General features: G+C 40.8%; 1 protein-coding gene across 5 annotated transcripts; it reads left to right on the forward strand.

Annotated features, from left to right (window-relative positions):
* The first annotated feature begins 1,111 nt into the window (after positions 1–1,111).
* Positions 1,112–19,909, forward strand: CUNH12orf75 (chromosome unknown C12orf75 homolog). 5 transcript variants are annotated; one of them, XR_003530941.1, is made up of 7 exons: positions 1,112–1,204; positions 8,029–8,053; positions 14,316–14,351; positions 15,508–15,597; positions 16,377–16,417; positions 17,593–17,995; positions 19,067–19,909. XR_003530941.1 is itself a non-coding variant. In XM_027663645.1 (6 exons), exons 1-6 carry the CDS (start codon positions 1,162–1,164, stop codon positions 17,598–17,600), a joined length of 243 nt encoding a protein of 80 aa, XP_027519446.1. In that variant the 5' UTR covers positions 1,112–1,161; the 3' UTR covers positions 17,601–19,046. The 5 variants fall into 5 exon arrangements, 2 of the variants coding, with proteins under 2 accessions (XP_027519446.1, XP_027519459.1); XR_003530946.1 differs by having other exon boundaries at positions 16,382–16,417; XR_003530945.1 differs by having other exon boundaries at positions 15,508–15,587; positions 16,382–16,417.
* The last annotated feature ends 264 nt before the right edge of the window (positions 19,910–20,173 follow it).

Raw genomic sequence — 20,173 nt, forward strand, 5'->3', positions numbered from 1 at the left:
TGCCTCCTCAGGGCAAAAATCTGTAGGAGACTGGATGTTATTGACTCTGCTGCTTATGGAATTGCTTGGTTTTAATATGTGCTTTTTGGCAAGTCTGTAAGAGAATTGTGATGTCTTTTTTCCCCTTCTCTGAATAGACTGCAAGATCAGGCAGCAACACTTTATATCTGGTCCTTTTGTAGTGGACAATTATCAGTCATGTGCACCACTAAAGCATCTTTGTAAGCTGTTGAACAAATTCATTGTAGCAGTAATATCTATCCATCCAGAGTATTTGTAGTTGTATCTGAACGTATCTGTTGGGTTTCAGCTCACTGGTCATTTAAGAGAACAGAGTAAGAGTACACGAACCATCAAGGTTTTGAAGTATTTTACTTCTCTATCTGAAAGACAGGTTTAGGTTAGCAGAAAGTCAAATTCTTTTTGGTAAATTATACAAATGTTCAATGAAAATGAACTTATATTGCACTTTTCTTGGTGCTGTTGATATTAATTGGGAAAAACAAATCTGCAGCCCCAACCCAGTGGGTCTCCAGTTTCGCCGTCATGTTTCTTATAAGAAGAGAAATACTGAAACCAACCAACAAATATTTGCTTAAAATAGTGACTGGGATGTTATTGATAGCAGATATAGGGTTCACAGCCGGGACCTGCGGTTACGCTGGTGTTTCTCGTGGTGAATGAGGAGTGTCCCAAAGCTCCCGTGAAACGCTTGAGCCAAGGAACATCTCCACTGCCCGGGGTGGGCTCTGGGCGGGGATGGTTAGAAGTCCTGCAGGCTTGTGCTTCACTGAGCCATATCTCCCGCTTAACAGCTCCAGGCCGGCCGGACGAGGGGAAAGCCGGGGAGGCGGGGAGTGGTCTTTCTCGGGGACGAACAGGGGGTGTGGTGAGGGGATGCGGTGAGGGGATGCGGTGAGGGGCCGGGGCTGGTGCTGGGCGGCGGCGCCCGGGGCCGGCAGTTTCCCGGGCGATGGGTGGGGAATGGAGAAGGAGGAGGAGGAGGAGGAGGAGGGGTCCCCGCGGCTTTATCTCCCACCCGGCTCCGCCCGCCGCCGGCTGCCTCCCGTCGCCGCACCGCACCGGCAGCGCACCGCACCGGCACCGCTCTGCTCCGCTCCCTGCGCACCGGCGGGCGCAGCGCCGGGCAGGGCAGCGCCCATGGGCTGCGGCAACTCCACGGCCGGCGGCGCGGGCGGGCGAGGTAGGGCGGCGGTGGTGATGGTGGTGGGAGGCGGGCGGGTGGCGCCGGGCCGGGCAGGGCTGGGTGGGTGAGTGGGCAGCGGCGGGAGCATCCCCGCCTTGGGCAGCCCTGCGGGTCGGGGGGCCGCGGCGGGCACACACCCACCCGCCGTGAGGCTACAGACGCTGTTTTGGGGGATGCCCGTCCGAGCCGCGGGTATCGCTGCCCGCCCTCTTGCAAGAGCATCTTCCTTTCCCGAGCCTGATCCCTTTGCCCAGGGGACAGAGGATGATATGGCCTGCCAGGGGCACCGGCGGCTTTCTGGTGCCCAGTTGTCGCTAGAATCAGCACCTCCGACAGGAGCTGCCCAAGGCACAGAGAACCCAGGCCGGGAACTAGACGTAAGGATCCTGCTGAGGGTGTAAGCTCCATCCTCTTTGCTTCCCTATAAGGCCACGAATGCCACTTCTGAAATGAATTTGTGCCACATCTTCTCCTTGCTTGTCGGAGAAGTTGGAGGATATTCCATGATAGAGGTTTCATGCATATTAATATGTACGGCTGGCTGTTTCGTCCAGCCGGCCCCCTTATTTGTTCATTGCTGTTTTCAAAAGAGATAAGATCTGGGAAGATGGTGCTGTTGTGCTCTTCCTCCCCCCAGTCCCGGCAGAAAAGGAAAGTACATGGAAACTGATAAGTGGACCTTCGCCATGTAATTATAATATGAACATTTCTCAATCATTTTTCATCCTAAATGCACTTGACAAACATTGCCACCTGTTCCAGTATTAAGTCATTCAAATACACAGCAAAACAGTGGCCAGACCAGTTAGAATTACCGTGTCTCCATCTCTTACTGCTTTGACTTACTTTATCCAGAGCTTCAGTGGTGCCTTGGGTGGTGCTAGTCCTGACTTGGTCATGCCTGTGAATGATGATACCTTCTCCAAGTTGTACATATGTATACCTGTTAAACTCTGCACTTCATGCTCACAGAAGAATGGCTTTTCTGCCTTTATTGCTTACTTGATTTCTATTAAACAATTATAAATTAGGTTTTAGGTATCATGTGTATCTATCAGAGGCTTCTCTCATCCATAAAGAATGCACTATATGAATTTGCTTGAACTTTGTGCTCTTATTGGAGCTGTCCTGTTTGCACGCATGAATTATCTCCCATTAGTTGATTCCTGCATTGTGGCGAGTGGAAGTTCTTTCTGTATATGACAAGTCTAGCTTCATACCACTGGGGCGATCCTTGTTCACATCCCATTTCTGCTTCCTGGGTGAAAGCACCAGTGCAAGCTTCAGAGAAGTTCAGAGGAAAATTTTGAGTTCATTATTAGTCCCTTTGTGGTAGTTTCTAAATTAATGTTGATCTGGCCACCCTGTGGGACTTGTACCAGGATACAAATGGGTAAATGTCAAATAGACTTACTCTGACAGTGGTGTTATTTAGCAAATTATTTTGAACAAAAAGTTTGTTTAAATGTGTCCTGTTGCATTAAAGGCAGATATTTTCAGGCTTTGGCTTGTAGATTAATAAAGTATTTTCACTGAAGGTACCATCCCTTCAATAGTTAAACTTATACTGTCATTCATAAAATATTTGAACTTGCATTTTTGGCAACCTTTTGCATACTCTTTAGAAATAGCCCGCAGAACTCCAATGGCTTAGTGCACGTGAAAAAATAATGCCATGTAAAACACATCATTAGTATATTGGAATTATTACTGTTGCACTGGTAGACTTTTCCAAAGCAAATGCAGCTCTGAAAGGTCCGGTTCTCTTCTCACTTTCACCACTGCCAGTCAGAAAGTACTCTATGCAGTCTATGGTCTTAAAACAACAAACAACTGGTAATAAAAATAAGATGTCAGATGTCTACTATTTATTTGCTTTATTTAGCATTCCTTACAAAGCCTGTCTAATAAAAATTATTTTATATAGGGGAAGGAGAAGATGTACCATTTTTATTTTGAATCCTTGAGCTTTTAATGAAAGTGCAACTCGGTATGTTACCAAAAGGTGTGAATACTGTGTAAATGCAAATTAATTTTGTGGCATGCACAGCATGACTACATCTTTAGTGCTAAAGTTATGACTATTCTACAGTCGGTAATGTCAAAGCTACAGGTACATAACATGTAATTAACCTGTAACACTCTGTCATATCATAAGACTAAGGATAATATTGTAGTGTACTTCACAGAATACATTAAATGTGTTACGCCAGTCCCCATTTCTTACTTTGGTAAAATTCCTGTTGTAGCCTAGCTTGATTTTTCTTAAGTAGATGTATATAGTGATAGTTCATCTAATCATATTATCTTCTGTTGCATGGCTAGAATGACATCAGAGGAGCTATCAGCCCTATGGTCTGTGAGATCTAAACTAATAGACATGATCTAGAATAACATTTCTGTCTGTGGTGCAGTACTCCATAACACCAATATAACTCACAGAGTTTACATGTTTTTCCCAGAGCATCAGACGGTGGCAAAAAGCTCCTGAATTGAGAAATGGCAACTTCAGTTATCCAAGTAAACTGATGTATACACATCCTTCTTAAATCACCTGGCTAGTGATGTGCTAACTATGGATTATACTTAGTTTATTTTAATTTTCCAGCTTGCTATTTTCATTATGTTTTGTTACCTCACTTTACATATCTTTCTTTCATGTTATTTCCTGGTGTTTTAGAAGCTCAAAAATAGCTTTCACACGAAGTTTAAACAGATTTATTAACTTCAAGTTTGGTGGAATGCCCAGGAAATTGTCCTGCCATTCTATTGATCAGATCAAGTCTGTGTACAGAACTCCCACCTGATGAGTTGAAGTAATCAATTTGAAGTAAATTGATATAATTCTGTCCTGAGTTACTGTGGGGTATAAATAGAATAAATGTATTGATGTTAGGACTTGATTCTGTATTGCTGACTTTTGGAGCATATCAGAAAAGAGCCTACAGTAGAAAATTAATTTGTAATCTTAACAGTTGCATTGATGTACGTGTAATTTTTGGGGGAGGTTATTTGCTTTTTGTAACGATTTGAATTATGTACAAGAAAATTTTGTTCATTAAAAAATAATGGGAAAATGTTTCATAATCTGCTCTAAAGTCAGATATTGGCATTTTTTGGTATCCGTGTTTTTATTCATATGAGTGGTTACCTCTTATACTTTTTGTTTCTTCTGAAGCTTTTCTCTTTCACCTCCATTCATGATGCGTTTCTCAGCCCAGAGGAATATTGTCTGTGGCTGTCAATGTCTTTCAACCACCTTTTGCACTTGGCCTGCATTTACTGAAATCCCGCAGTGTCACAAACAGCAGCTGCTGTTGTTTTGAAAGTTCAAAACTCCCTCTCACCAAATGGAAGATGCTTTGGAATACATTCTTGTTCTTCCTGATTTGTGACTGTAAATGCTGTGAGGTCTTTTGAGGGATCACAGCTCTACTACTCTAGGCAGAATGTTTTTCTTCTGTAATCACTTGGGCTTAGAGCAATATGTGGCTGGATGGGCCTCGTTTATTCTGCAGGCTGTACTCCTCCTTCTGCAGCTCTAAAATTCCAAAATGCATCCACAGTCCTGCTGTGTAGATGGTGTGAGCAGAGAGGTCATTGAGGACAATTCAGTACTGCCTATTTTTTTGTAGATGCAGCTTCCTGGCTGCTCTTCAATCTGTTGCTGAGGTTAGGCAGGTTTTGGGAAACCAAATGAACAAAAGCCTATCAAGACAAGGTTTGTAGGGTCAAGTACTGCCTTTTTTTAGGCCAAGCTGTTACAGTGGGAAAAAATGGACAGGCTTTCAAATATGTGAGGCTTTTCTCAAGTCATATATCTAAAACATTATGTCTCTGAGAGCACCGAGTCCTGCTGCTGTGGAACAGCTATACAGTGTTTGTGGATTGATAGTAAACAAGATTCTTTGGCTGAACTTCTGGCAGAAGGAACCTGAGTAGCTATAAAATTATGTGTTGCTCACTAAACATGCTAGAGTTAGACAAATATGTCAGTGAAGTAACGGGGTGAGGGTGAACAGATTGAACTTTATAAACAAACATGTCTGTATAAACTGAGATGTTATTGGGTTCCTTGTGAAGTAATATCTGTGTATAAGTACTGTTCAGGCTCCTCAGTGAAGAAAACCTTTAAGTTTTTACACAGAGATTTTTTTTTATGGGCCGCCTCCATAAAATTATGTTCATTTGCAAGCTCAGAACTCTTGCAGGAAGAAAACTCTTTTCTGAACTGGAAATACTTTCAAATGTATAGTCAAATACTTCAGTGGTGTTCGAGTGAATTTGAACCAAACACTTGTTTCACTTTTGCAAGTGAAAATGTGAAATAACACCACTGAAATCAATGGAATCCCGCCAGTGAAAGTGAGGATAACCTGTTTTGTTGTGCTTACAAAAAAGTAGAAAACAATGTATTTCTTACTATATGTAAAAGTGATCTCTTAAAAGTGGATTTGTTTTTATTGTACTTGGTTCTCAGTGTTTTTGTGTGAAATGCATTTCAAAATGCTGCAGTGATTTTTTTTCAGCAGTGGTACCCTCACTCACGTTCAAAGGAAGCAAATGCTGCCACGTGCGAATGCAAGGGGCACATTTCCGAACACAGGTTCATAACTGTATAGGTCTATCCAAAGCCCAGCTTGATGGGTCTGAGTGACATCTCCTGTCCCCAGAGTGAGAATGTATGTTACCATAATGCATTGAAGACAGGTATGGCACTGAACATGGGCATGGCATTGGGCATGGGCAGTGCTTGGTGATTGACTGGAACTTGAGTATCGCCTCTGGGAAATGTAGCAGTACTGTAGGCACACAGTTCTTCTCACTCATGTTAAGGTTTCAGTTTGTGTATTAAACACTTTTGGTATACTTCCTGCAAGGAAGACATTAGTTTTTCAAGTGGGGATCTAAGTGCTGATACCTTAGACTCGGAAAAGTCTTGGCAAAGGACTATGAAATTTTTGCAGAAACTGAGTTTAATGCAGTGAGCTTAGATTAAGAAAATAAGAAAGTCATGGTTCTGGTGCAGAACAGGCACAGCACAGGAATAGCTTCTTCTGGAAAAAATTAAAAATCCTGCTAGCTCCAGCTATGGAATTAGGCTTCTCAAAACCCATATTGTCTGAAGTGTTGCTGATGCCAAGGCTCTGTCTAGATGTGCAGGGGGGTGCCCTGAAGGTACATAGCTGAACTGACTCTAGATGAACTAACCTTGGTAGCAGAAAATGCCTCCCTGCATCAGCTGAGATTGAGCTTGCATGGAGCATTGCAAGGCCAACTTTCCACCTGGACACAATTAATTTGAAAGGTTTCCGTGTAGTGCTTTATGGACGTGCCTGTAAAGCCAAAAAGTCTCAGAAGGCTGCCTGGTAAAATAAAGTTTTAAAGCAAGGGCCTGAGCTCATTGCAAATAGAGATACTCTCTCCAAATTAATTAAGAGTTTCTGCTGATACATGTAGCTGTACTGAGATTTTGCTGACTCTAGAAACAAGACTGATGGAAGAAATGTGTACAGTCTTATACAGGTCTAGTCTATGTTGTTACTGGGAAAAGAAGGGATAGTCAAGTCATAGGAAATGGGAATGATATTATGTTCAGGAGTTAGCTGTAAAAGGCGATGTTTCCTGCCATTCAAGCAATCTGTTCAGGTAGACAGAGCTGGAAAGCCTTGCAGGGCTGCTTCTTCTTCTTTACATTTAAAATAAGAATGCAGAAGGCATATCCTTACACATCAGAGAGACAAAAGATGTTTGCTATTTATGTATATTTTTCAGCCCTGGAAAAATAAAAGTGTTTCAAGAAATTAAGTACCATGGCTGAAAAAACCCCCAACTTACTTCCAAACTCATAAAATCTTTTGTATTGACAACTGGAGTTTCTTCAGGGTGAGCTCAGATCACCTATTGCTAAATAGGAAAGGAGAAGTGAAAGGTTTTTCTAATGTCTGCCCTAGCTTGTGTAATTAATAGAAGGGATAATTTGCTGGTTACTCAGATGAATTATATAGCAGGAAGGGCAACATGGCATTAATGACTTGGGAGGAACAGGAAAGAGTTTGTACTTCAGTGAATGTTTCTCTCCCAGCAAGAAGCATCTGAGCTACCAAAAAAAAAAAAGATCACTCACTGAGACCAGACAGGCATGTGGTAGCTTTTGGTGTGGTGGGTTTTTTTTGTTTGGTTGGTTTTTTTTGTTTTTGTTTTTGTTTTTGTTTTTGTTTTTGTTTTTGTTTTTTTTTGTTAAATAGCAAGATGGATTAAGGGATGGTTGATCTCTTTAGATATCTGGGGCTTTGGATGGATTGTGTCCCAATGTTTATAGTAGTTCTGCCTGGTTGTTTTATAAAACTTTGTTTATCTGGCAGGAAGAACAAAGCAGCATTTTACACGTGTAGTGCCAACTCTACAAATGGCAGAATAAGCAGGCATTCGGGAGTAACCACTTGGTTAATTGTGTCAGCTTTGTAGCAGACCAAACCACCAGAAGACTGAGCAAAGCAAAGCATATAAAATTCAGAAAGACTAGTTTTGTCTTATGTTGCTCTCATCTTGAGTGACTGTACCTGAGCACTGGTCCACTGCAGGATAATTTTCACACACTGAGAGTCTGCCTGAGATCTAAGCATGATAGACTTAAGGGATAGTATGGATAAGCATTAAGGATAAACTGAACAATCATGAGAAATGTACTCTTTGACAATAGCAAAGTTCTGTTGCTCTTTCTGCATTGTTTAAGACAAAGAGAAATGCTTGCTGTGCTGTTGTTTGCTTTATAGGATGATGCCATTATCTGGTAAACATGTACTTTTTTTTTTTCCTAGGTGCTACAGGGACTACTAAAGATGTGTAAGTACTTACTCTACTCTTCTCTTTCAAGTATGTTACCCTGGATTTTTTTTCAGTCCTACTAGCCTTATACTTTAGTCATACATGATTCATCTGGCTCCTAACATATAATCAACACAACCAGATGTTTACTGTCTTTAGTGACAGCTTCCATCTCTGCAAAACAACTCCTTGTCTTGTTTACTTTTCTACTGATTTCTTCCCTTGTTATTCTCTAACAAAAATGTCTTTTGTCTGCTTCTGTTGAGATAGTTGTTTAGCAAGGTGGTTGCTTCAGACTGCTTTTTACCATCGTGTGCCAGTACACCTTTTTCCCAAGGCCTTGTAATCGTGTGAAGCAACCATAGGAATTTCCGCCAGACCCAGTGAGAGATTTAAAGAGCTACTGAGACAAATTTCCCCTTTTTGCATGAGACCCAGTAACCCATCCAATCTCCTTTTCAAAGTACCCACCTTCTCTAGATGTTCTCTGTATTAAAGATAGTATCTACCCTCTTGACACTGGGTAGCAGAGGGAGCCCTACCCATCCTGTTTTTCTCTAAATGTGCAAGGTCTGATCTTTATTGTCCTATTGCCTTGTGCCAACTTCAGGTTTTCAGAAAGGCAGCAGTGAAAAATCAACTTTTCTCAGCCCATTTTTCATTTGCTGATGCAGAAACATACAGGAACAACTTTATTCAGCCATAAATTTATTTTTCTATCAAAGGAAACATTAAAGAACTCCTCCCGAGGTCTTGCGTTCTCTTTCATATAATTACTATTTTCCACTAGAGTTTGCAACTGAGGGACCTGGGAAAGATTATGCAATAGGAACATTCTTCTGTTTTATTTACTTCGCTTAGAATAAGTACTCTAATTAGACGGAGGAATCCTGGTGTAGAAATGAGGGCTGTCGAGTCAGATAAACAAGTAGAGAGAAGAGCTTAACAACAGGCTTATCCTTGCTATTAGAGAGCATGGCAGAGAACTAACAATGGGTGTCACTTGGCTGGTGAACACTGTTGTCAGAGATCCTCTTGAGATCTGTGTTACCTATGCAGTCTGTTTTCTGGGTTTGCAGCGCCAGACAATAAATAAATTACAGAAGTCAGTCTTGTGAGGAGCATCTTCTTGATGCAGCCTGCGCCATCCATGCCCTCAGCACTTCTAAATATATAAACCTACTAATTTAATTTATATTAGGATCTTTTTTATTGTTCAAGTTGGATGATTTAAGGGCTGACTTAGAACTGCATCTCTCTCTTTGCTATCGATAGTTTTAAATTCTGAAATCACAAGCACTGTTAAATTACGAATTTAGTAGACATGTTTCTGTGTTTTTAAGGTATAGGGATATAGAGAACTGTGTTTTTATGTGTGTAAGCATTTATAGGGCCAGGCTTCAGGGGTTAAAATGAGAGCATCCTACTTATTAGTGTGAAATCATCTGTCATGCTTCAAATTAGTATCGAGATAACTTAGAAAAAAAATAATTACTACTACAGTCTTCAACAAAGTGAAAGGATCGATCCTGGATCCATTACTCTCAGAACTCAGAAATTTCACAGAATATTCTGAGTTGGAAGGGACCCATGTGGATTATCAAAGCCCAACTCTTAAGTAGCTGGCCCATACAGGAGTTGAACTCACAACCTTGGTTATTGGCAACATGCTCTAAGCAACTGAGCTAATCTCAGGGTTATCATTCAGATTAAGATTAGTAGAGCCAGCCAAACAATGCATGTGAGTAATAGCATGGTTGAACCTTCTTCTCAGACATTAGAAACACAGATTCTGCTAATCAGAAATGGTAGTGATAACCCAAAAGCCTTAAATTAGTCATTCTAATATTTAACAGCAGATTTTTGTGAAGGAAGAAAAATACCAGAAAAATTATTTTGGTTTCATAGTAATCACCAAGCAGATGTATATTAACTAACATTATAGATCCACAAAAGGTTTCATTTTACATCTTTTTACTGTCATCAGCTAAAAATGAAAAGTTTCTCTTTAAAAGAAACTTATTGTTTTTTGCCATCAAATTTCAGTCATATTGATTCTGATTCAGAAAGGCATTTAGGTGTGTCCTTACTTACAGTATGCTTTTTGATACAGAATCTAGTTAAGAGATTTCTCATTTCATGACTGTGACTCATTACCAAGGCACCAGTGTCTCTTGGAGTGAGCAGCCAGGTTGGAAGGCAGGAGGGCTGGATCCTGCTCTGAGCGGTCCTGAGTGACTGTGGGGAAGCTGCTTTGCCCTCTGGGCCTTGAGTTTCTCCACCGATAGGATGGGGATGATGATATGATCTTCATATGGAAAGTTCTGTGAGGTTGAGGGCTGTGTGGTGACAAGAAGGGCATAGAGTCTGAGAATGTGTTTCCACTGCGTGCTCCAACCCAGAATCTGTCATCCAGCTTCAGCCTGTGCTCCTGCCCCACTAATTAGGAAAAGTACATTGCTGCTAACTGGAAGAGCTTAGATATAGCAAGGGTAAAGTATACGCCAGAAAGTATTGCAATGCCTGTGGTATTCAGAGTGTGGATAAGTCTAAGGGAAGATTAGTAACAGTAGGAAGAAAAGGACACAGAAGTTCAAGCTTGTTTCAAAATATTTGGAGGAAATCCATCAAATACAAATGACAGACCCTTTTTGCCAAGAAACAATGAGAATCTTAGGAGTAGTTGTCTGTCACTTGTGCAAAGTTTAGTGAATCATTGCTGGTGGGACTACTGAGCACGGCTAGAAAGAGTCTGTATAATGCTCAGCACAAACAGAGCCATAAAAGCTGAGGTAAGAAGAATATGGATGGAATGAATTAAAATATTGGGTGAGAAATGGCAGCTTCTTTTACCATCAAGTGGACATAGGATTGATGAATGTAAAAGCTGACAGTTGAACCAAGTGTGGTTTTCAGACTTTGGGTGACAGGAAGCCTCTTGGGACAGACAAAACCCTACCAAAAGAAACACTTATTCAGCCGAAAATACAATGCCATTATGTGGATTTGCTGTTAAATCTGGCCACAGGACTCCACTCACAATACCTGCTAAAAGCTGTGCTCTTGGTTCCTCTGCAGAACAAGTCAACAACATCTGAGGGAAGAGGTAGCAATACAGCAGCAGATCAGCATGAAGCACATTGGACAATTAAGTTCCTTTTGCTGTCTGTTCCTGGTGCAGAAAAGCTTATCCTAGCTTGCTCTCCCCGGAGAACGGTTGGAATTCCGTATCCTATACGCTCTCTGTGAGTCCAGTAGATGTGGAAATGGGAACACTACCAAAACTAAGGGAGCTTCTTCCCATTCTCTTTTCCATGTGGTTGAGTGTTGCCATTGTAGCTCTGTTCCCCAGAGCCACCTGTGTTCACTCAGCCTGGGCACAGAGGCAATGGCTCAGCAGACATTTGAACATGTGAAATTAGTTGGCTCCTTTCAAGACAGGCCCTTGAGCCACAGTGTGTGAAGACAAGAGGTGTGTGAATATGTGTCATAAATGAACTGGAGCAGCACTCCTTCTCATGCTGCTTGGAAAGGAATCCCCAGAAAGGTGTGGAAAATGACTTCTTCCTTAAGTGCCATCAATAGATTTTTTTCTTTCTTTTCCCTCTCACACTTCCACATTCCTTCTGTCTCTGCTCACCTACTCTTTCCTGGCAGGACTACAACAGTTTGCACCCAATCATTACCCAGCCCAAGAGCTACGGTCTGTACAAACCCACATAATTTTTGGGGGTTGCACATTTGAAGGAAAAGGTATTGCAAAAATAGACTTTGATTTATAGCTATTAAGAAGAAAGGAAGAAAGCAAACTGTTTAAAAAAACTCTGTCTTTTAAATCACAGACCTGGATAATTTGTTTTGGTGAGACAATGACAATAATGGTCAGTGATACCCCATTACAAAACATTTCTAGAACAGAAGAAAATAGCCCTGTTGACTAGTAGAATTTTTTTTAAAAACATTGATTTCCTATTGGACAATATTGATTATAATTCTTACAACTCTATTTTAGAGGAATTGTGTATGAAGTTGTCAGTGCTTTTAAAGGATTCTTTTCCCTGGACAGTAGTTAATCTGGATTATAGAAAATGTTCCCAGCTGTATGAGAAAATCAATCCTGTGACACATTCAGTTGGTTCAACGGAAATAATTGTGATCTTTTGGCACTCAAAATCCCTTCCTTGAAGTAGTATTTGTTTGGGGTTTTTTGTTTGTTTTGGTTTGGGGGGGTTTTGTTTGTTTTGGTTTGGTTTTTTGTTTGTTTTTTTTACCTAAAAATACATCCTCGTTTCTACCCATTAATATACACATGCTTTCCATTTTCTTCAGGAGAAATTGGACCACGATAGGACAGAGCAGTTTCACAGCCTTCAAGGAAAGTTTTCTCTGCATTCTTCTGGCTGTGTGTGAGGACTGTAAGGTGACTTAGGCTATGTGAGATGCCTTCTGAAATGGCACTAGCTCCTCTTCCAGGGAAGAATGACAGGAGGGCCAGGGAATGACGAGTTTATTGCTCAGTCTCTCTTGAGTGGTGAGATGTAGACAAAGACAGCAGATGAGGATGCCCAGTGCTATGCCTTGCACAAATATCATTTAGCAAAGTTGCAGCATAATTAGATTTACCTGAAACCTCTACTATTAAAAAGACCTGTGTACCCTTATTCACTGTGCTGATGCAAAAAGGATAGTCGTTAATGTTCTGCCACTTAGAAAGAAAGTAGATGTAAGAAGATTTCCAACTTGTAGCAGTATTTTAAAGGCATTTGCTACTCTCACAGAAGAGTGCTGAGTGAGTTTTATGGATGTTTTCTTGCATTTAAGACTTCATCCTGCACTTCAGACCAAAATCCCTTTGACTTCATGGGTCCATAGGGGCATACAGCCCCAACGATTAAACAGTAGGGACATGAGCCTTTTAGGATGAATAAATTACAGTAAGAAAAGTTGTATATTATTGTTCAAGATCATAGTTCAGAAATGCCTACAGTATGGATTTAGCCCTAATGCTGGGTAAAGGCCAGCTCTCTGTTTTATTGCCTGGGAGCAGATCAGAAATGCATGGATCAGCTCATGATGGGGGAGTAACTTTGCTTTGCTCCCATGGTCCAGGCAATTAATCCTTTAATGGGAATATTCAAGTGAGGATACCTGGATGAACAGCCTGTGCATGAGCACTTCCACAGCAGAGCCCTCCTTGGGTCGTGGTGCACCTTCACTCTTTGCAGCCTTCCCTGAGGCACCACTGTGGCCATATTTCTTGGCTCCCTGAGCTCCTGCAGTGCATGATTCCTTCTTGGGCAGTTGTCATAGTTGCCCCCAGCTGTAGGGAAGGAGTGAAGGATGTCTGTGGACTGAAAGGTACTCAAGTTATCTTGCCTCTATTTTTATTGCTAGGTTGGTAGGTTACAGACCAAGCTAAAGTGCAGCTGCTGCCCCAAACATACCCAGCCATGCAAGCAGAGCTCAAAATCCAAATATTTAATCAAAGGTGGGTGAGTGATTTTGGTAAAGACTGAGGTTGAAGCACAGACTGAGACTACAGCACAGGCACTATAACTTTAGGGAGTAAGAATAATGTTTTTATATTTTCCATACTACATTTACCTTCACATCAGTGCTGATTACTTTACCCTCTGCTCTAGTTCAGCTACACTGGACAGTATTTCAGTGGGGGGAATCAAACCTCAGTGACTCCCTGTCTATCTACAGACTGACCCATGATTTTATTCTAAAGATAAAAGAGAAGTAATTGCCCATTTATGAGGGATTAATAGCAGCGATTTGGTTTGCAAACAACGGACTTCAGGAACTGCAGTACTTCATTTTATAGAGAGGCCCTGTAGCAGCTCTTAGTGCAGCTGCCATGAAAGTTTCTCTCTCTTCATCCTCACTCCCATTGTTGCAGGGATACCCAGGCCCTTCCAGTCCTTTTTTGGGGGAATAGGATGCCAGGGTTGTTCCTGCTGAGTGTGGAGCAGTGTGGGGACTCACTGAGGAAAAGTGTTAATTTACCTGTTTCAGCTCCCAAATCTACTTTCAGGCATCACTGGTAGGGGTCATGAAAAGTAAGCTGCATCTATTCTCAATCCCTTCTTTCTTCTGTACATTTGATTGGAAAATTGTCACTCTTTTTTATACCTGTGTGAGTACTTTATTGAATGGTGGATGACCTCAATTAAACTGGGGTCGGTAATGACCCCCTTCTTCCCTTACTCCAGATGACCATAGAGCACCTGAAAGAAACAATCTTTAATGTACTTTGTATCTTTTGATGTTGCAGAGCAGAAGAATCTGTATCAGATGATGACAAAAGGAGGTAGGTACTCAACTGGGGCTGGCTTTATTTGCGACAGGCTGCGCTGAGTTTTGCCACCAGATGTAGATCCTTCCTTCCCTCCTGATTCCCACCAACACCAACTGAGCAGAGAAAAAGAAGACAAGAGAGGAGGAAATCTCACACAGAGCCTGGTATTGATAAATCTGCCCACCCTGTTATTGAGCTGGGGAGATGGGAACTTTGTGGCAGAAAGAGCATGTTATCTCTCAGCAGTAGGTGATGTGCTGGATAAGGGCCAGAGGCCTCTGCCTTCACACCAACCCTGCCACAGAAGATGCCATTAGCACTTGTGGGAGATCTCAGCAGGGCTGGAAGTTGAAGGAAGTATGAGCCTATCGTCAAACAAATTAGAAATCAACTCAGACCCCCAGGAGCTGAAGCAGGTGTGATTAATTTGGCATCTAATGGGGCAGAGCAGTGTAGTGGGAGCCTCTGCAAGTAACTCCAGGCACAGCAGAGGCTCTTGAGGACTCAGAGTTTTATCTCCCCGCATCAGTTAGTCCCTGCTTTTCACGCAGGCCTCAGAGCCAGACAGTATGCTCTGTGAGGCTTTGAAGGGGAGAGGGCTATGAAAGTGCTTAACACCCTTGTGGTTCTTCCTGCTAACTGTTTGCTGCAAGTGTGACCCTAAGCAGGGGGAAGCAGATCCTATTTATTAAAGAGGTCAAAATGCTGTTTAATTGGTGTGTGTTTTTTGAAGTGAGATGCTTTGGTGGTCTCAATGTCAAACATCACTATCCTCAGCTGGATATATTCAGTGTCTAGAAGAAGCTGGGTATGTGGGGTTTATTGTCACAGGACAGCTGGGATATAATGATAAATAAATAAGTTTTCACTCAATTTTTTTGAGTGAAAAAAATAGCTCCTTTCACATGTTTGGATCCCAATTAAAAATAAGAGCTGGCCTCAAGGTTTTTTGGGATTTTTGCTTGGCACCATATTAGCAAGGATGTGGCACTTAATATGCACTTCTCCCCTGTCCATGGAAAATGAGGGCTCCTCTGTGGGTGCTCATGCAGAGTGCTCCTTTCTTCGACCATCCATGGTCTTTGTGATGCTGCTGCGTGATGTTGACATTATAGGGAGAAGTGTGATGATTAAGCTCTGATGTCTCTTTAATTGTTTCTTAAACCAGGAACTATGGAGGTGTCTATGTTGGCCTGCCGTCGGAAGCAGCTGCCATGGTTTCCAGTCAGACGAAAGCTGCACCGAAAGGTATTGCAAGGTTGTGTATTGCGTTTCTCCTGCTTTCTATGGTTAATTTTATCTAGTATGTCCTTTAAAAATCAATTATTATTTCAGACAGACTGGCTAGCCTTGGAACCTCTTAAGGCAGCAGGCCTATTTGTAATTGTCACTGTGATTGTTCGCATTTATTTTAATTTTAACACACTTTTGCAGAAGGATCCTAGAGCGGATGCTGACAGTGTGGTACATTGTCTTCTGAACAGCTTCTCCACACTCTGAGTGCTCTGTGAATTGAATGAAAACAAAACCCTGTTAGGACTAGGAAGCTGTGATAGATGCACTTGCAGGGCCTCAGCGCTATTTTTAGTTTTGAAGGTATTTACTTGCATTGTGGTGAATTCCAGTAATAACAGTTAGTAAGTGCTTGCTTTCAGGTTTATTTCTGTTCTTACATGAAAGCCAGCAGAAACTGTTTCTTTTCCATGTTATATTTTTGAACAGTGGGAAGAAGCATTACGTTTATGGGTACTTAATAGAAAAGTCATAAACATGTGATTATGAAATACTGTAATATTCTTTTGATTTAATACAGCAAAATGCTGCTGTCACATGTGTACAGCACAGTGTTTAGTCACTGACTTCTAAAATTTGCTACAGAACAAGAAAATGAAAAACAGTAGCATTATTAACCAAAATAATAGTAGCTGGTTTTGGAACAGTACTACCTTTGTTGAAAGGGTTTTTTTAAAATGGTATTCTAAATCAGTGATGCGTTACAATGTTTTAATGGTCTTTGTCTTTTGTTTTCTAATTAAGATTAGAAGGAAATAAAGACATCAAGATGCAAACAGCTGGAGGTACAGTATGTCTTAATTAACATTATGTGCTTGGCATGTATTTGTTGAACAGAAACAAGGTAGCAATGCTCTCTGCACTGCTCTCTGATGAAGTACATCAGCAGTGCTTAGACCAGTATCTGCACAGACAAAGCTTTTTCCAGGAGTGAGTAATTTGCAGTTATAAAACATCTTCTCTCTTTTGGGGAGGACTTTGAGGACCAAAGTGTGTCACCCACTACGTGACCTACTGGAACTTTCCTCTTGCTATGGGAGAATCTGTGGGGGCTTCATTTTCCACCAGCTAAAATAGGGCATTGAAGATTTATAGGCCCTGCTCCTGATTTAAGAGTTTTGAATAAATAACTGAAAAAAAGTCCTTTATAAGTTCATGTCTGCAGAAAAATAAAACAATCTAAGTTTCTGTTCAGAATTTGAACTAAGTAAACATTGATGATTTTTGATAGGGAACTGTTTTGATGTCTGGTCAGTGAGGAGTGGGAAATTATAAAGCTGCCAGCAATTTCCATAAGAAGCAGAAACCTTTTCTAATTTAGGTGAAGAGCCAGAAACAGCTTTGGCTGGTGTCAGTGCTGGGTGCAGGCCCAGCAGAGTGGAACACACATGTAGTGTTGTCTTTAATCATATGAATGGTTAAAGCTCCATGGGCTCTTCTAGCAGCAGTCTTAAACAGGAAGACCTTCAGTTGGTCGTCACAGCTAATTTCAGTAACCTGGCTGAGATGTCTAAGCTAGTAACACCATCACTCTTGACCAGGTCAAGGCTGAAGCACCTTCTTCAGGTTGCAGCTTTCAATCTGTGGCTTATGAACAGTCTGGATTAAGTTCTTGTCTAGGTGCTTTAGTTAAATGCCTGAGGTCAGGTAGAATCAATCACTTGGTATTTTTTGCTATTTAGAATAGTTGAAAATGCACTTTGCCTTTATTCATGCAATATCAGGGCTTGGCTGCTGACTCAAGTCTTACACAGATAATCAGCTTTAAATCTACAAAGGGTCCTCTGAGCTCCACAAATTTATGTGCATGTGTGTCTGCAGGTCATAGACTACAAATCTCTCAGCTTCTAGTGACAATTTAGTTCTCTGGTTTATGCATAGAGTGTTCCTCTATTGCTTTAACAATATTGCTTTACCAGTCTACCTAAATCTGTTCCTTTCTTTTTTTTTTTTTGAACAGTCTGCTAAGACCAGTTGCCAGTGCTTTAGAGAGAGCTGTCTTTGTGCTGAAGATTTTTATATTTACGTAGCCTTCTGGAGAGCAAGAGAGATCAGAGCACCAAAAAATCTAAACTGTTGCAAGTTCCAACTACGGGTAAAGCTTAAAGTACAGCGTTGCATCAGTTTCCTATGATGGTTGCATTATGGAAACCTCCTCCTGTTCTCCAGTGAAAAAGGAAATTGGTGAACTCATGGTGGATGTTTCTGCACAAGAGCTAACTTTGATGATCTGCAACTTATTTCTCTGTGGCCATATTGCAGATTTCATCAGCTATCAGCTACGCTTCATGTATTTTCTCCAACAGTTTTTGATAGATTTTATATAGAAAACCATCACTACGGTCCACTCAATAGTTCCTATGGTAGGTTCCTGTAAATTAATTGTTAATTTAATTCAGAGTAATATATTTGACAGGTTTGCATCTTTTTGGTAATATTGCAAATTTTAATACTTATGCTGTGAAAACTTAAGAATAGGATGAAATAAGCATAAGATCGTCAGGTTCTTTATAATTACTGCTGTCACTTTTTATACAATGAGACAATATTAGTGTTTAGTTTTCACCATTTAAAAAGATATTGCTCAAGGAAATTTATTTCAATAAGAACAATGTACTTCATCATAATATTTACATGTCTGTTTATATTTTTCTTCAGCTATATCTCTTTTATAAAACACTACATGTAAAAAAATACTAATGAACTGAATTATGATGTTATGTGTTCTATTTCATGTAATATTATAAGACATGTCCTTACATAAGGTTGAAGTGATAATATTTTCAGAGGTGGCAGGACTAAACTCCAGTCCTGTATCCTCCTGAATTTCAAAGGATTTTTGATCACTATTAGATTTTTGTGTCCCTGACTCATCCATAAGCATCTCCAGTATGGCAAATTGAAACAGAATGAGTGTTATTATTACTTTAGCAAATTTTTGAGGTTTTAAAGTTCATTAAGTTAATAGCAACTGTAAGTTTTCCAGATAACATAAAACAGATTGTACATTTCCATATGGCTGAACAAGTATTTAAATTATTAAAGCCTTTTGCATAGTTCTTTAGTAAAATTTTTTAATGGGACATGATATACCATATGCTTTAAACAAACAAATAAACAAAAAAGCCCGACTCACACCACATTAATGTATTACTGTAGATCAATGACCACTTTTAAAATTAAAAGAAAAAGAGCCAACCAGAAAATTTGGACATGAAGAACTAAACCACTGTGAACTATGAAGTTCCTGCCCATTTAACTGATACCTGTCATGACCAATGAACAAGGTTTGACTATGATATCCAGTAACTTGCAGCTTTGACTTTTACATAGAAGTAGTTTGATGTGAGGCTTGCAAAAAAAAGATGTGTAAAAATATTCCTTGCTTGTCCTTTTTTTAAGTATTTATGACATTATTTATTGCTATTCTCTAGAAATCTGCTACTTGGGTTATCAACGATTTCAGACTTCCAGCTCCTGAAGACAAATATGCATCTCATTCTTGACCCCTTCGACCTCAAATCAAGATGAAATAAGCTTGAAGATTAAGATGTGGTGTTAAAATATCTCAGTGTGAATGAATGTCTGTTGATTTTATCTGCTGAGTCTTGTTCTTGCAAGCCAAGCTGATGAGAACTCAAGTAGCACTGAGTAATAAACATGCAGGCTTGCTTCTCACCTGCTTACCATAGCATAAGGGTATAGTTTCCATTTCACATGTTCCACAAATGGCCTAAACGGTTTGTGCAGCACAAGTTTATTTAGTACAAGGCAATTAGGCCCATGCCTGACCTGATCACGATTGCCTTTCCCAAAGCAGAAAAAACACCAGTCCTCCCAGGATACATCATCGTTCAGCTAATGCTCGAAAAGCCAACAACAGATGCCAGTAATCAACCCAGTTGTTTGTCCACTTCTATCCTTCAGTTGCTGGGAAGAATTATCAAAAAGGTGGACAGGGCTGAACTCGAACATCACTTGTTCTGCTACTGACATCTGAACCCCCATGTGTGGGCAGAGGAAAGAAAGAGGTGATCGCTAACTAATAGCTCCCACCAGCTGGTGGTGGGACAGTTGCAAAGGGTATTTTACTTGGTTTACGTCATTGCTTGTTTTGCCTGTGCAGAGCTAAAGAGAAGCTTGGAGCACTTTGCAGAATTGGTCTTTTAATGTTTCATCCTCTGAATGTGTGGGAGGTACGATGGTTTCTTAATGTTTTTGTTCCTCTGCATCATTTACTCTCAAAAGCTTACTGATAAACTGACAAATGTTCAGCATCATGGACTGGAGTCTCTAAAATAGATACACATTTCTTTATGCTACACGGGCCTGTACCCATCAAACTAAATAGCCAGGGCCATGCCCTTGTCTCTGATTTGCAGACTCTTGTTTTCCCAAGGACAAGATCTAGAAACTGCTTGACAGGACACTGTATTTTGTCTTGGCTGAATCCCACTTAGGGAACTGATTTACTGCTCATCAAAATTCCTCTCTGGTGAGCAGCCTTTGTTAATAAAAGCACATGATCTTTCATGGAGAAA

This window comes from Corapipo altera, unplaced genomic scaffold, assembly GCF_003945725.1.
Source record: "Corapipo altera isolate COAL_440 unplaced genomic scaffold, ASM394572v1 1, whole genome shotgun sequence".
NCBI lineage: Eukaryota > Metazoa > Chordata > Aves > Passeriformes > Pipridae > Corapipo > Corapipo altera.

Coding starts and splice junctions, on each gene's coding strand:
- CUNH12orf75 (XM_027663645.1), top strand. CDS start 1,162: ATGGGCTGCGGCAACTCCACGGCCGGCGGCGCGGGCGGGCGAG. Junction 1,205..8,028: donor CGGCGGCGCGGGCGGGCGAG/GTAGGGCGGCGG, acceptor TTTTTTTCCTAG/GTGCTACAGGGACTACTAAA. Junction 8,054..14,315: donor ACAGGGACTACTAAAGATGT/GTAAGTACTTAC, acceptor TTGATGTTGCAG/AGCAGAAGAATCTGTATCAG.